The sequence below is a fragment of the Erythrolamprus reginae genome, chromosome 11 (assembly GCF_031021105.1).
Source record: "Erythrolamprus reginae isolate rEryReg1 chromosome 11, rEryReg1.hap1, whole genome shotgun sequence".
Lineage (NCBI taxonomy): Eukaryota > Metazoa > Chordata > Lepidosauria > Squamata > Dipsadidae > Erythrolamprus > Erythrolamprus reginae.
In genome coordinates this window covers 20,808,086-20,825,070 of record NC_091960.1, presented here as the reverse complement: position 1 = coordinate 20,825,070, position 16,985 = coordinate 20,808,086, and the positions used below count along the sequence as shown (strand labels likewise).

The 16,985-nt window shown below is 43.8% G+C and overlaps 1 protein-coding gene across 2 annotated transcripts in view; it reads left to right on the top strand.

The window, feature by feature from the left end:
• Window positions 1-13,318, top strand: part of LOC139174398 (stromal membrane-associated protein 2-like) — a 78,916-nt gene extending 65,598 nt beyond the window's left edge. For both annotated transcript variants that reach the window (XM_070764736.1, XM_070764737.1), the window contains 4 exons: window positions 1,881-1,975; window positions 2,861-3,026; window positions 4,012-4,322; window positions 12,084-13,318. In XM_070764736.1, the coding sequence (XP_070620837.1) occupies window positions 1,881-1,975; window positions 2,861-3,026; window positions 4,012-4,322; window positions 12,084-12,209 (698 nt within the window). In that variant the 3' untranslated portion in view covers window positions 12,210-13,318. The remainder of the gene's footprint in view (window positions 1-1,880; window positions 1,976-2,860; window positions 3,027-4,011; window positions 4,323-12,083) is intronic.
• The last annotated feature ends 3,667 nt before the right edge of the window (window positions 13,319-16,985 follow it).

Sequence of the window (16,985 nt, the reverse complement as noted above, 5' to 3'; positions counted from 1 at the left end):
TGCAGTAAGCTAGAATGCCACAGTTTGACCCAGTGGTTTCTTCAGTTAGTGGATCAGGTTAGTCCAAGGCTGCAGCAGATAGATTTCCAGAATCAGGCACAGAATCCTTTATATATTTATTTATTTATTTATTTATTTGTTTGTTTATTTATTGGATTTGTATGCCGCCCCTCTCTGTAGACACTTTTTGCCACCAGGCCCACTGAATATGCAGTACTATAACATTTCCAAACCCAAAACATTACAAATAGCAGTCCCACATTTCCTAACCTAAAGTTGCATAACATGTCGGTGGCAGAAGATACACATGGGCTGGAAAGCCTTTCAGTTCCTATTTCATCAGGAGGCAGCTTGTTAACAGTTGCGTTTGGAGGGTTGAGCCAATCAGTATTTCCTGTGCAAAGGAAATATGGTGAAAAATTGAGGCTAAAGGGGGGAAATAGGTCACCAGAATGATTGCCGTTAAAAGGCCAGTAACACTTCAGCTAGTATGAAAAGGGCAAGGGTAAGTGATAATCTGCACTTATAGTGTAAACTCAAGAAGCATTCCTGACCTGAGTTGCCATAGGCAGTGGGATGGGAAACCAAGCCTCACAGCTGCAGCAAGGGGATAGCACTTCAATCAAAATAAAAACATATTCCAGCCATGTCTATGTCAAGGCCATCTCCAAGGATACTAACAGTGGCTGGAGGGAAGGACTCTACAATCCACGAAATTGCTTAATTGGGGAATGTGACTGATGACACATTTTGAGGGGAGGGGAAAACAGTGTCAGAGCCGGGCCGTGAATTAAGTGAGGTCAGAGTTGGCTACACTTGCAACGTGCCAACATGAAGTTCCTAATAAATAACTGGATTTCTTTTGAAGCTTGGCCTAAGGCTCGTGATTTAATTAGGACATCAGTCGGAACCTTGACATATAGTTTAGGAACTGAATTCTGTATATAAAAACAAAAATGAGTGAATTCCACACCAGCATCAGGGCACAACCATGCACATGTGATGTTGGCAATGGTGTAGCTTTCCAGGAATCTTGTCTTTTCCACCAAACCCAAAGCAGCTTTCTAGGTGTGATGGTGATGGCTGCCAAATCACACTTGTAAAATGTGATGAAATCTCAGAAATTGTGGATGAGTAACAATTCAGGGGAAAGAATGATGAGACTTCAAACTACTCAGTTCAGCTTCTTGTCCTCCATGCTAGTAATACAAGCAAAGAAATGTAAAATGGGAGAATAGCCTAGCAATTTATACAGCGTGAAGAGAATCAATGTGATCTATTAGCAATAGAATGCATACAGCCTGCTATGGAGAAACTGGGCTTGGAAAGAAAAGCAGAACCAAAAATTGAAACGTTAGATCTTTCTTTGCTGTCCAGATATACCCTAGCAGCTATACGTTGATTTCAACAATATCTGCAGACCATCCTGTATAGAAGGCCAAGACATACTTTCTGTGATGGACTGTGCAACTGGAGAAAAGGTTGGAGGGGGGGGAGATAATCTTGGCAATCACACCACAGTTTCTCAGGAAGAAGGCAGCACAATCCAGAGAGAGGCCCAAGACAACAGACTGTATATTCCTAAACTAGATGGTGGGGAGAGGAAAAGGTTCAGAATAGCCACAGCCTAAATTCTCCCAGGGTATATCTATTTGACTAGAAGGAAGGTTACAGCTTTAATCTGGCAAGATTCCGTTTATTATGTATAAGTAAATAAGGAATTGGACTTGATTTTGACCTCACAGGGTCATATTTGGGCTTATCAAATGTAGCCTTTGGGTGTTGAAATCCAATTCATTGGAGGGAACCAATTTGGGGGAGGCGGTCCCTTGGGCGATCTCAAGAAACCAGCTGATACCACCACTGCCCTTTTCTCCCAGATGTTCCTGTTTCAACTGCCCTCCCCAATGGAAAAGCCAGCAGTTGTTTGGAGAAAGACTTGGACCTATTTGGATCCCTGGGTCCTGAGAGAAAGGTGAGAAAGTTACATTAATGGTGGGAGGCCTTGAACTAGAATGTCGCTTTCATCCCAACTTAGCTCACAGGAATATTCTGGGGGAAATAGGTCTAAAACTACACTTGGATGTAGTCATTATTTTTTAAAAAGTAGAGTTCTAATTTTAATTGAAATGTTTGGTAATGGTTAAGTCATGCTTAAACTTTCAGTCAATTAGATCTTCATTACATTACATTCAACAGTCGAGTTTACAGACAATTATGTAAAATAGTATGAAGATATATTTATTTATTTTTAATTTAGCAAGATGTGAGCCATTCATTATTTACTGTAGAGAGTTCCCAGAAAAATCTTGTCTATTTTTCCTTTTAGATCCCCTTAGCCAGTGGTCGGATTCAGCTGGTTCGGGCCAGTTTGGGCAAACCAGTAGTTAAATTGCTGGCTGGGCCTACTCCTTCCAGGAGCCCCCATGTGCCCTATTTTGGCTCACAGGAGGCTGCAGGGAGGCCTACTGGGCCCAAAATGGGGTGTGGGCTGGCACATCCCCTTTGCCCTGTTTTTGCAGAAGCCGAGTGCTGCTTGTCAAACCCTCTGTCCACACCCACTATGGCCACGCCCGCCCAGCCAGTCATTAGGGCAGAGAACCGGTTGTTAAATTATTTGAATCCCACCACTGTGCTTATCTGTCTCTGGTTGGGTTGGTTCATATTGACTTGGCTTTACCTCCCATTAGAAGGTCAGGAGACAGTTACTGCCTATTTTGCAGAATCCTTCTAAGGTGGTAAATTAATTTATGCAATACTTTGACAAATGGAAAACCTGAACTGGAACATTTAAGAAAAATGCTGCATCAATTCTCTGGCCTCCACATTTGGAAATAAGTGCAATATATTCTCTCACCAGGTTGTTGGCTCAATGCCCACAGCTGGAAGTGCTGGATCTGTTCCTGAAAAGCTGAACCTGTTCCCTGAGCCTGACAGCAAGCCTGAAGAGGTGGGCAAGAAGCAGCTCTCCAAGGATTCCATCCTCTCTCTCTATGGCTCCCATACCCCACAGATCCCCGCACAAGGTATGCACCCCATCTATCATGTTGGGCTTTTAATACTGAAGGTTGGATTCATAATATGCTCACTGCTTTATAAGTAAGATGTTGGCAACATAAAGTTGTATTGTGTGGAGCAATAGGTGAATAGCCATTCCAGGATAGAAGAGTCTCAGTAAGAGATCTGATTTGCATATGTGGATTTGTTGGAGTACTTTTCACAAATGCTCTCTTTGATTTTCCCAGCATGCTAAGAATATATCAGAAAAATAACCTGGTTATTGTAGGATGCTGCTGTGCAAGAGTTTTGCTCTAGTTCAAAAGCACTACAGACTTCAGTGACCCCATACTTAAAAGCTGTATTGATTTAATTCTGGCTGAACTGTGGATGTATCTGGAATTGCAGTGAAACTTTTAAAATAAGCAAGCAAATACTGTAGACTCCAATAGGTCCACTTCCATGGCTCATCTTTCAAGGGTAAAATAGGTGTGATGCTTGACAGACAGATTTCCATCTGCCTCCTCCTGTGTCCTTTCATTGCCCTCTCTGGCTCAAAGCAATTTCACTACAAAATAACAGCTGGGGTTTACTGGGAAAATCTACAATGAGGCTTATGGGGCACCTCTGGTCACATCATCCATCAAGTGACTTTCCCAAAAGATCAAGATGAATGAAGATGGGTAAGTGATGAGCTAATGAGGGAGACAATGGTTTAGTTCAAGTGTTCTGTCCTTCTAGTGACTGCATCACACTCCACTCCTGTCTCCATCCCTACAGGACTCACCACCATCCCTTCCCAAGCACTTCCCTTATCTGGAATCAGGAATGCTTCATCCATTTTTGTCTGGCCTCTTTTCATAAAGTTCTGCCCCAATTGCTATGGGGGCGAGGGGAGGCTTCTCCTCTATTGTTCTCCACAACAGTATTACGAAGTTCCTCTCAGTGAGACACATGCATAAGAGAGCTTTTATGGCAGAAGTGACATCTTCATTTGTATCTCTCCCTCTGCAGGAGCTGTCTTCCTAGCGCCTACCCAAATGACCTATCCGGCTGCCTACCCCAATTTCTCAGGCATAGCACCACCTAGTGGCATTATGGGACCACCAGTGGGGGTGATGGCGCAGGCAGGAGCAGCAGCAGGCATGGCAGCGCCTATGGCGATCCCAGCAGGTTATGTAGGTGGCATGCAGACTGCAGTCATTGGGGTCCCCAATGGAATGATGGCGACGCAGCAAGCTGGGTACATGCCTGGCATGGCACCTGTCCCACCACCGGTGTACGTTGTACAACCAGCTCACCAATTACAATGGAACCTTGCTCAGGTAAAAGCCAGCCGTAAGAATGCAGGTGTTTGTCTGAGTGAGGTCTCTTTCAAACCTTTGGGGCAAGGGAAAATATGCATTTACAGATTACAGGTAGACAATCTCATGCCTTCTAAATCCACCTGGCTGGGCAATGAACTTGAGGATATGGGGTAGTAATATACTGAAGAAACAGTGGTATCAAGTTGCTAGTCCTCACTCTTTTTCTGAAAGAGCTTAATCTGATAGTCATATAAGTGAAGATAATAAATATGGTAGAAACTGAATGAACAGCAACAACCATAAAACTCTTTCCAAAATAATTTATAAAACACTTTGAGACCCATTTGATGAAAAGATAAAATATTTTCTGAATTCCTTCCAAGTTTATATTCTCTGCATATCAGAAGGTTTTCTTGATGTAGCCCATAAATTAACAGAAATAATGGAAGTAGACAAATATAATATTCTTCCATTTCAAAAATCTCCCTGTAGATAATATGCGGATGGGCTTAATTTTAACATGATGCCTATAGGCACCAGTATTTCCATAGCTTGCTTCTCTGATGTCCTCTAAATTCCACATTCTTAGAGCTACTTTCCTTAGTGGCAACCATAGCACATAAAACCTGCATTGCTGTTATGTCTTCATGAGCTATCTGAATTATTTAGTCAGCTGGGAAATCAGTTGTTTTCTACAGTACAGCACGTTCCTGGGTTAAGAGAAGCCCAATCTTAAGGATAATTCCCAGTTTAGATCAGAGCCGATTATAGCAAAATTTGAAGTTAAACACACAAGTTCATTACATTGACTTATTTCATTACACCATATCACTTACACAGTACTATATAATAATACTGTTGTTGTTGCATACCAGTTTGACTCAAGGATAGACCTTAGGAATGGAACTCATTTTTAATTGTCCAAATATACTGCATGTTTTAGAGAAAAGACACATCTTAGTTTTGGGGGAGAAAAATAAGGGGGGGGGGGAGGAAATCTGCCTTTGCCTCCCAGCAATTTTCCTTCCAGCAAACAGCACAGATGCTATATGCTGTTTGCTCTGTATTTCTGTGCATGTGTGCCTGACCCACAGAAATAGCAAAGAATTGGAAAAATGTACATAATACCAGAAAGTTTTCTTACAGATAGTCACACTAACCCCTCCAAATTATTTAAATAGATCTACTCCAAACATGACTAAGTCAGGGTTTAACTCAACTCCCTTATCTTAATATTAAACAGGACACTGCTACATTTCAGATTATACTTGTACAGATTCTGCTAAAATTGATGTGGATTTCTGGACGTATACATTATTCTCTGCTGTTTAAAAGACAATACAATAGCACTGGGCCTCTTCAGATCAAACATTTTTAAAAGCTTCTTCATTTTGTTGTTAAGTTGTCTAGAACAATAATAAAACAGTCTTTAAAAATAAGTCTAATAATTTGAACATTTGTAGTCTGATAATTAGCATTTATAGTTCCTGGTTAGCAGAAGAAAATAAAATCCTGCCTCTACCTCTCTAGCAATTTGCCTCCTTGCAGCTTTAATTTCACTTTCATTTTAGCAGATGGCCGGCCTGTCTGCAACCTCAAATCAGCTGAGAGTCAGGAAACTGATAATGATTTGCTTGTCTTAACAGGCTCTGTTCTGTTTGCTCCAAGGAGGTAAATTGCTGGGAGACAAAAGCAAAGGGGTGGGGGTGGCTGAGTGGGCCTACATTCAGTGTATAGGACGCACCCAAGTTTTCACCCTCTGTTTTGGGGTAAAAAGGTGTGTCTTATACTCCGGGGGGTTGGGGAACATTTCAAAGCTCAGTGGGATGCGAGGGAACTCTAGTTTTGGGGTAAATTGGTGAACTGGTTCAAAATGTTACCATGTTTCCCTGAAAATAAGACTTATCCCCAAAATAAGCCCTAGCATGTTTTGTACATGTGCACCTACTATAAATCCTACCTCCAAAATAAGCCTGCACAATTGGCCATACACCCATTTCATCTGTTTTCTCGCAGTGCCGTGACCCCTCAGGGCCTCTCAGTCAAGTCATTCATGCCTCAACACTTGCCTTGTGGCAACAGCACCAGCAGCCATCTGCAGCAGTAGCTCACATGCCTGTCAGCCCATTTCTTCTGCTTGCTTTTCGCTGCAATGGAGTAGGAGACCGAACAGTATGCTGGTGCCATGACTGTGAGGCGAGACAGGGGTCGGGGCGTAGATGACCTGGCTGCAGGGGCCCTGAAGTAAGCCAGTGGGAGGCGCCTGCGGCAGCTGCCCCCTCCACCTCATTTCATGGCTGCAGCTTGACCACGCAGGGTCCTGCTGGAAGAGCTGCTCGAGCAGCCACTGCCACAAAGCAAGGCAAGTGTGGTGTCGTGGGTTGCCTGGCTGTGGGGGACCTGAGAGAAGCTGGTGTGGGGCACAAGGGCAGCTCCACCACTTGCCTTGCAGTGGTGACATTAGCACACCCCGTGGCCTCCTGCCCTGCTGCAAACAAGCAGAGGTGGAAAATAAGACATGCTCCGAAAGTAAGCCCTAGTGCCGTGATAATGAACCTATGGCATGCATTGCCACAAGTGACTCATGGAGCCATATCGGAGGGTACACAGTCAGCTCCAGCTGATTTTGGGGCGATTCGGCCTGTGGAGGCTTCAGGGAAGCTTCCCTGAAGCTCCGGAGTGTGAAAAACAGCCAAGCAGGCAAACTGGAAGTTTGAAAAAACGGATTTCCAGTTTGCCCCTTGTGCAATTTTTCCCACTCTGAGGCTTCAGGAAACTTCCCTAAAGGCTCCAGAGTGCAAAAAACAGCACAACAGGCAAAATGGAAGCCCATTTTTCTGAACTTCCAGTTTGGCCACTTTTTTACCATCCTTCATTGAGGGCTGTGCGCATGCGTGGAGATGAGGGGGAGGATTGTGCTCAGGGGCAGGGGCAGAATGAGGGGGGTTTGCAAATGGGTGTGCGCATATGCACAGATGCCAGCACATGCACACACACACACGTTTGGCATGCGAACCAAAAGTTTGCTATCGCTGCCCTAATGCATATTTTGGAGCTCAAAATAAAATATGACCCAGTCTTATTTTTGGGGAAACCGGCATTTGAATATAACAAAACAGCACATGACATCAGTGCTCCCTATACAGTAGTCCCTCGTTATACCGCGCTTCACCTACTGCGGCTTCACTTCATTGCGGGTTTCTGAGGAAGTCGATCGGCAGATTTAAACAGCCCACCGAACTCGATCAGCAGGTTTTTTTAAAATATATATATATATATATATCTAAAATTGTAAATACTGTATTTAAATACTGTATCTAAAATAAATACTGTGTGGGAAGGGTTTATAAACACTTAAAACAATGAAAACTTACCAAACAATTGCAATATAAATACTTAAATAAGTACTATCAGTCGATAAATTCCCCATCGCGGATTTCACCTATCGCAGCCAGGTCTGGAACGTAACACCAGCGATAGGTGAGGGACTACTGTAATGGACATGTGGATGATTCAGATTAATTAGGATTCATTATGGTTTTTTTTTCAATAAATTTCCACCTCAATTCTTTGTGGGAAGGGAGAGTGTTTCTTCTGTACAAGTCGGGCTTTCTTTCAAGTTTACCTTTTTTTTAAAAAAAATAAAATTTCTACATCTGTCAGCATAAGCCTTGATCAATGTTACCTGTAAGTCGCGTGGATGCGGCCCCCCCCCCAAACTTCCCGCGCAGTCTTTTCTAAGGCCGTGCAATGGGAGACGCCGGCCACCCCCGCCTCCCACGGATGTGCAGGTGCCGAGCCTCCCTGCCCCCCGCCCCAGGTGCCTCCGGCCCCCTCTCTCTGGCTTTCTCCTCCTCCACCTCCCGGCTTGAGGCGTGGCTCCTCCCACAGCAATGGCAGCTGTGGCTTCTCCTCCTCCTCATCCAGCCGCTAGTGAAGGGGCTGCGAGAGGGGCGGGGCAGGTGTTTCCAAAGCGCTCCCAGGCTATGAGAGGGTTTTCTCCGAGCGCTCCAGGAGCACCGCCCCGCCCTTCTCGAGTCACAGCCCCTTCGCTCACAGCACTTTCCCCGAGCGCTTCCGGTACGCCTCAAAATAAGAAAAACCTTCCACAGCCTCCAGAGAAGAAAGGAAGAGAGAGAAAGAGAGAACAAGAGAGAAAGAGAGAGCAACAGAGCGAGGTAGAAAGAAAGAGAGAGAGAAAGAGAGAAAGAGAGAGAGAGAAAAAACAAGAGATAGAGAAAGAGAGAGAGCAACAGACAGAGCGGGATAGAAAGAGGGAGAAAGTGAGAAAAAGAGCAAGAGGGGGGAGAGAGAAAGAGAGAGAAAAAGAAAGAGAGAGAAGAGAGGAAGGGAGAGAATGAGAGAAAGAAAGAGAGAGAGGTTTTGTTTTATTATTAATTTCTTTTAATAAAAAAGAAGGGAATTATTTCCCTGTTTATTCATTCATTCATTCATTCATTCATTCATTTACTTATTTATACTTCTATGCCACTCAGTCCTGAAGGGACTGCCACCCAGACACTATACTTTTCCGCCAACACCGGAAAAAAATTACAGTGGAACCCCGACATAAGAGCTGCTCGACTTAAGAGCTACTCGAGATAAGAGCTGGGAGAGGAGAGACATTTTTTTATTTTATTTTATTTATTACTTGGATTTGTATGCCGCCCCTCTCCGCGATACGAGCCGAGAAGAGCCGGGCTGGCTTACTTTCCTTCCTTCCTGCGCTGATGCAGAGCCACTCGAACAAAGCGTCGCGCCCCTCTGATGCTTTCGGCGGCTTCCGAAGCGACGCTGGGCTCTTTTGCCGCCAAAAGCGTCAGGGGGGCGTGACGCTTTGTTCGAGTGGCTCTGCATCAGCGCGGGAAGGAAGGAAAGTAAGCCAGCCCGGCTCTTCTCGGTTCGTATCCCGGCACTTGGTGAGTGGAGAAGCGGTCGCCTCCCCTGCCGCCCCACTCTGGGGGTCCTTGGCTTCTGCTGGGGGTGGGGGGATCCGAACGCTGTTTTGAATTTCACATTCCGAGCGGCCCAAACGCCAAAGGCGAACTTCCGCACCTCAGGAGTTAGCTCGCAAACGGCGCGGCTGTTTTAAAACATCGCTGCCGGCCTGGGGGGGGAGAGGGAAAGGGGGGAGAGGGGGGAGAGAAAGAGAGAGGGAGAGAGAGAAAGAGAGAGGGAAAGGGGGGAGAGGGGGGAGAGAAAGAGAGAGGGATAGAAAGAGAGAGAGAGTGAGAGATGCTCAGTGAGCCTTTCTTTGAAGTTGCCTTTCTTTCTTTCTTTCTTTCTCTCTCTCTTTCTTTTTCTCTCTTGCTCTCTTGCTCTTTCATTCTTTTTTCTTTCTCTTTCTTTCTTTCTTTCTTTCTCTTGCTTTCTTTCTTTCTCTTGCTTTCTCTCCTTCCTTCCCTCCTTCCATTTCTTTCATTCTCCCTCTCTATTTTTATTTCTCTTTCATTTTCTTTCTTTCTCTCTTGCTTTCTTTCTTTCTTGCTCTTTTTCTTTCTCTCTTTTACCTTCCCTTCCTCTATTTCTTGCTTTCCTTTTCCTTCCTCCCTTCTTTCCTCCCTCTACAGGATTGGGTGGCAGTGAAGTTACTCTCCCCTTTCATAAGTTTCCTTGCTTCCTTCCTCTGTTCCTGTCCCTTCACCCTTTCTTTCTTCCTTTCTTTCTTCCTTCCTTTCTTTCTTTCCTTCCTTCCTTTCCTCCCTCCATTTCTTGCTTTCCTTTTCCTTCCTCCCTTCTTTCCTCCCTCTACAGGATTGGGTGGCAGTGAAGTTGAATAAATAACTACAGTTTAATGAATAAAAATAAAAGTTTGCCATGTTGATTGTTTTGGGTAAAAAGAGGAAGGGAAGGAAAGCTCTCAGCTTATCATCTTATTAATAAGTAAAGTTACATTTATTCTTGCAATGTCTTTTTGCATAATTTAGACTAACTTTGTGAGTTTTTTGAGGGCTGGAACCAATTAAAATTATTTACATTAATTCCTATGGGGAAAAGTCGTTCGAGATAAGAGCTGCTCGACTTAAGAGCGCAGGTCCGGAACGAATTAAACTCGTATCTCGAGGTACCACTGTAGAGGGAACATTGGCCTTGATGTTATCTTCATTTTTGAACCCTGTTAGATATAATCATATTCTCAATCCGTCTAGCACCTCATGCCTTATAGATGTGATTGGTATCAGCTCCCATTAATCACAGACAACCATGTTGTTCAGCACTGGCTTATACCTCTTTTTGGTATGGATTACCTTCATGGTAGCTTTCAACTTTATGTAGATTTTTTTTAAAAAAACAACATGATTTTTCCTCACATAATTGTGCTATGCTTATCAAGGATAAGAACATTCATTCATTCATTCATTCATTCATTCAATTTCTGTGCTGCCCAACTCCCTAGTAATTCTAGGTGGCTCACAGCAAAAATCTAAAACATCAATAATAATAATAATAATAATAATAATAATAATAATTTATTAGATTTGTATCTAGACACTCGGGGCAGCTCACAACAATAATAAAAAAAATATACAGTGTAACAAATCTAATAATTAAAAGAAAGCACCTAAAAACCCATCATTTAAAAAACCATACAACACAAGCATACTATACATAAAACTCTGTAAGCCTGGAGGCGATGTCTCAATTCGCCCATGCCTGGCGATATAGGTGGGTCTTAAGCAATTGACGAAAGACAAGGAGTGTGGGGGCAGTTCTAATCTCTGGGGGGAGTTGATTCCAGAGGGCCAGGGCCACCACAGAGAAGGCTCTTCCCCTGGGGCCCACCGCACAACATTGTTTAGTCGATGGGGCCTGGAGAAGGCCAACTCTGTGGGACCTTATCGGCTGTTGGGATTCGTGCGGCAGAAGACAGTCCCAGAGGACATCAGTAATAGTACAAAAACCTCTAAAAATAGTTTTAAAACAATTTACAATACAAACAGTTAAACCCCTGCATACCATTCATGGCCGGATCTCACTGGTTGCCACCATAAGATCAACGGCCCCAGGCCTATCGGAAAAGCCAGGTCTTTTACCGCTTTCCTTCCAGAGATTTGGAGCAGTCACAGAGAAGGTCCTCCCCTGCAGCCAACACTGTTTAGCTAATGGGACACAGAGAACACCAACTCTGGGCCCTTATCGGTCACTGGGAACTATGTGGTAGAAGGCGGTCTCGAAGATAGTCTGGCCCCAAGCCATGTAGGACTTTAAAAGTAATAACCAACACTTTGAATTGTGTCTGGAGACCAATCAGAAGCCCGTGCAGTTCACAAAAGATTGGTGTAATGTAGGTATACTTAGGTGCACCTACAACAACTTGCACAGCTTCATTCTGGACCAACTGTAGTCTCCTAATTACTTTCAGAGGTAGCCTGAAAGTACATGAGGTGGATGATCAACCCCAATACAATGAGGGCATGAAGGCAGGGGTGAAATGCAGTTCACTCCTGCCTGTCAGTCATGGGAGAGCCGGTTGCAAAGGCATTGTGAGGCTCCGCCTGGACATTGCCATTTGGGTTCTTTTACCCTCTGCACATGCACAGAACGATTTGTGCATCTCAGAGTAAAAGAACCCAAATGGCAGTGTCTGGGCAGATGAACAGAGCCCCTTGCTGCCTTTTCAACTGAATCTCCGACAACCGATAGGCACAAGCGAACCAGGAGCATTTCACCCCTGCATGAAGATATAGGAAGCAAATGAAAATTTCCTCTGCAGCAGGGAAAACTTGAGTGATGGGTGTAAGAAGAACTGACCTGACTCCTCCTTGCCTTCTTCTTCAGGTGACGCAGCAAATGGCAGGGATGAATTTCTGTGGCACGAACGGGGTGATGCGCTATGGACAATCAATGGGCAGAGGGGTTGACCCAGAAACCAACCAAGCCCTCAGTTCCCAGATGTGGAAATAGCACACACACACACTGGATCTGGACCATTTTCTTGTTCATTTCTAGCTTTGGCTCTCTTGATTTTGTTTTCCCGGTTCTATATTAAGCATCAGTTCTCCCTGATGTTATGTTTCTACATCCCCTGCTGATGAGTCTCTGATGGATATTCCTCTTGTGAAACGAAGATCTACTCTGCCAATTTCCTACCACATATTCAAAACACGGATGGAGACTTCACTACCTTGGGTCACCTTATCCAGAGGCGAGCACTGTTTGGGTTTTTTTTTTTAAGGAGAGTGGACCAAAGATGGAAGCTGACCGTTCTGGTAAATATAACCATCATTTCAAAGCCTGTTCTGGGATTGTAAAAGGAGTGGTCATGCTGTCTGATGTGACCTTTTGCATCTTTAATTGTGGCTTTCACCTCAAGGCACCTTTGTATTTTATGACTTTGGCACAAAATATTCTTGTTTTTTATTCCACCAATACATTCCATGATTTCTGTGGTGTTTACCAAAACTACTAGGAGCTTGAAATGCGTTATCCCCAGAGAGGAATTCCATCAGTCCTCAAGCACAAATTATGCTTCTTTTCTGAAAGTGAGTTGGGAGGAAACATTCCTCTTAAAAGCAGCTGCTGCTCCTTTAGTCCTGGCATATATGCTTCCCCCCACCCCTCTTTTTTTCTCCCTATTTTAACCTTTGAGAGATCTGACCTAGCATTTCTCCGCCTTGGCAACTTTAAAAGATGTGAATCTCAACTCCCAGAATTCCAGGGCTTGCTGCGGGATTCTGGGAGTTGAAGTCCATATCTTGAAGTTCTTAAGGTTCAGAAACACTTAACTCACGGATAAAGGTCCAGAACACCTGGCAAGTTTTCGTTCAGATTTGTTTTCCCTTGTGTAACACCCACAAGCGCTCAACTTGCCTGCATGATGACTTTATCGGAGGGAGAAAAACAAAACTTTTATCAGAGATTGGGGCCAACCTCCCATCTCAGTCATTTCACAAAGACAGTGATCACCCAATCCACAATTTGAAAAGATTTTGTAGCACAAATAAAAGCCAGGCACCTACTTTTATCTTGTGTATATATAAATTCGTTAATAAAATGCTGCAGTGAAACTCTTACCTTCTTTGTCCTTGTATTAAATGCTCCTGTTAAAAAAACCGGAGATACCTTCTGTCAAATGTATTGAAAGGCTTATAGTGAATGCCTTTAATTTATTGCTACAGAATTAATACTCCATATCTGAATCTCTGCCTGCTGAGTAAAATTTAGGAGTTGTAGGATTCAAAGACATGTTACCAAGTGATCCATCTCCACTATTCTATGCTAGTAAATCCCTTTGCTGCTATACAAAAACAGGGCAGCCACCACTGGACAGCATCCTATGAGGAAGAGACATGAGGTTTCTCAGTAATAAGCAGGCATAATCTACGATGGGATGAGATATCATCAGTACGCTGATGATACCCAGTTATACATCTCCACCCCATGCCAATTCAGTAAAGCGGTGGATGTGATGTGCCGGTGCCTGGAAGCTGTAAGGATCTGGATGGGGGCCAACAGGCTCAGGATCAACCCAGACAAGACCGAGTGGCTGTGGGCTTTTCCTCCTAAGTACTTTTTGATCTGTCCATCCATTGTTCTGGGGGAGGAAACATTGTCCCTCTCAGATAGGATCCGCAACTTGGGTGTCCTCCTGGACCCACAGCTGAGTTTTGACCATCACCTTTCAGCTGTGTCCAGGAGGACCTTTGCCCAGGTTCGCCTGGTTCACCAGTTGCGGCCCTACTTGGACCAAGAGGCTCTTCGTACAGTCACTCAGGCCCTCATCACCTCCCGTCTTGTTTATTGCAATGCGCTCTACATGGGGCTACCCTTGAAAAGTGTTCGGAGATTGCAAATAGTCCAGAATGCAGTCGCGAGAGCTATCATGGGTATACTTCGGTACACCCATATAACACCTTTGCTCCACGAGCTGCACTGGCTTCCTATTAGTCTCCGGGCACAATTCAAGGTGTTGGTTATTAACTATAAAACCCTACATGGCTCAGGTCCAGGCTTTTTACAGGACTGCCTCTTGCCGCATACCTCCCTGAGACCAATAAGAGCTCACAGAGTTGGCCTCCTCTGAGTCCCCTCGACTAAGCAATGCACGGCGGGACCATGGGGAGGGCCTTCTCTGTGGCTGCCCCAGCTCTTTGGAACCAGCTTCCACCTGATGTCCGCACTGCCCCCACCCTGCTGGCCTTTCGTAAGGCCACAAAGACCTGGCTGTGCCGGCAGGCTTGGGGGCCATAAATTTTACATTCTAGATGGCCAATTTTATGAATGGTGTAGATGTGTATGACAGTGACTGTTTTTTATCTTTATGGGGTTTCGTTTTACAATGTTTTAGTTTAGAAATGTTCGACTTCTTTTATCTTTGTATCTGTTTTATTGTATTTTTATCACTGTTTTAAACCGCCCTGAGTCCTTCGGATTGGACGGCATAGAAGTTAAATGAATGAATGAATGAATGAATGAATGAATGAATGAATGAATGAATGAATGAATGAATAGTGCAAAAATAAGAAAATCGCAGTGAGATACAGTACTTAGTTATAAAAATTATAGAGGCATGTTAAACACCTTTATTTGTCTTTTTGAAAATTGCAAGTATAAGACCGAAAAGATGATGATGATGATGATGATGATGATGATGATGATGATGATGATGATTATTATTATTATTATTATTATTATTATTATTATTATTTAGATTTGTATGCTGCCTCTCTCCGAGGACTTGGAGCAGCTCACAACAGCAATACACAATGTACAAATCTAATGTTAAAAGAACAATTTAAAACCCTTATTCTAAAAAACAAACAGACAACCTAACAGACCATACATAAAAACCATAGTAACTAATGGGCATATCAGTTTTCCCATGCCTGGTGATATAGGTGGGTTTTCAGGAGCTTTTGAAAGGAGCTTTCGAAAAAAGAGGAATTTGTTCCCATGATAAAGGCTGGGTATGCTATTTTTTCATTTATATATATGTCTGATTCATTTTCTCTTCTCATAGTTTCCCAGTTTTATTTCATGTAAGTTAAATTTAGCAAAAACATGTTTATATTAATCTTACATTCTGATTATATATTTTCTAATTCATATTTGACGGGTATGCCTAAACACAATTTTTCTCCTCAAAATGACACTAACACATCTTCTGCATTATTGTATTTACTCAGTACTTTTTTTTTTTGCAATTCCAAGTTCATCCTTTCCTTTGAACGCTTGCATTCCAAATACAGTAGTACCTTGTGATATGGACCCCTCATCATACAAACTTTTTGAGATATGAACCTGGGGTTTGGAAAATTTTTGTCTCTTGGAAGTTCGGCAAAAGTTCGGGTTCAGGGTTTGGGTTTGTAAGGCCACCGAGAAGCGCCGCCGCCCGGCTGTCGCCTTTTGAAACAGCCGGGGGGCTTCTTGTCATTCTTCTGAACGCCGAACCCGGACATTCAGCAAAAGTTCGGGGTTCGGGTTCGGGAGGCCGCTGAGAAGCCCTGCCGCCCAGCTGTCACCTTGCCAGAAGAACCGCAGAGCTGTCGGCCGGTCAGGAGGCTCAAATGGAGGTGGGGAATCCCAATAGGGAATTCCATGGGCGGAGCTTTGACATCACGAAGATGTCCTTCCTGGCCAGCTGAAACATGGACTCCAGGAAGGACGTCTCCGTGACGTCAAAGCTCCGCCCGTGGAATTCCCTTTTGGGATTCCCCACCTCCGTTTGAGCCTCCTGACCGGCTGACAGCTCCGCAGCTCTTCTGGCAAGGTGACAGCCGGGCGGCGGGGCTTCTCGGTGATGGCCGGATGGTGGCGCCCAGCGGAGCACCATTTTTGCGATTTTTTTTTTGCTTGTAATTGATTTTACATTGTTTCCTATGGGAAACATTGTTTTGTCTGATGAACTTTTTGCCTTACGAACCTCCTCCCGGAACCAATTAAGTTTGTAAGATGAGGTATTACTGTATTTATCAATACCGTTACATGCTTTATAGAAAATTCTTCAATGTCATTTTTCGTTGCATAACTTTGTGCAAGATTTTATTGTTTCCTGGATATCCACTCATTCTAAATGACACAATCCTGTTTATTGAGGTACAGCTGAGCACATACTGGGTAATATCCTTTTTGAGTATGATTTTTGAGTATGATTGCCACTCCTTTTCTTTCAAAAATGGCAAAGTGTAAATATACAAAATGTACATTTATTCACTAAGATAACTTAGTTTGGCTCTGAAACCCAAATATCAAGAGCCCACCATCAGAATAAAGGGGCAAAAGCTACAAGCAGTGGACCAATTTACATATTTTGGCAGCACCCTCTCCTGTGCAGTGACAATTGACATTGAGGTCAACTGCAGAATCGCCAAGGCAAGCTCTGCATTTGGCAGACTAATGACCAACATGTGGAACCAATGTGGAATAAGCCTTGCTACAATGCTCAAAGTCTACCAAGCAATAGTGCTAACTACTCTGTTGTATGCCAGTGAGACTTGTTGTCAGCGAACCAAATAGCATCTGAGAAATAAATCAATTCCACATCTGTGCTTCTCGCAGGGTATGATTTATTAACAGACATATCTTGACTCGACTTGAATCATTCCAACTCTGAGTCCCTTAGATTACATCCGGGTCAAAACCCCATATCACATCCCCTCACCCACAAGTGCAATCATGAGGACCAATCCTATGCAGAATTCCTGATTCCTTCCTGTGTTCGTTACTATGGCATCTGCAGAA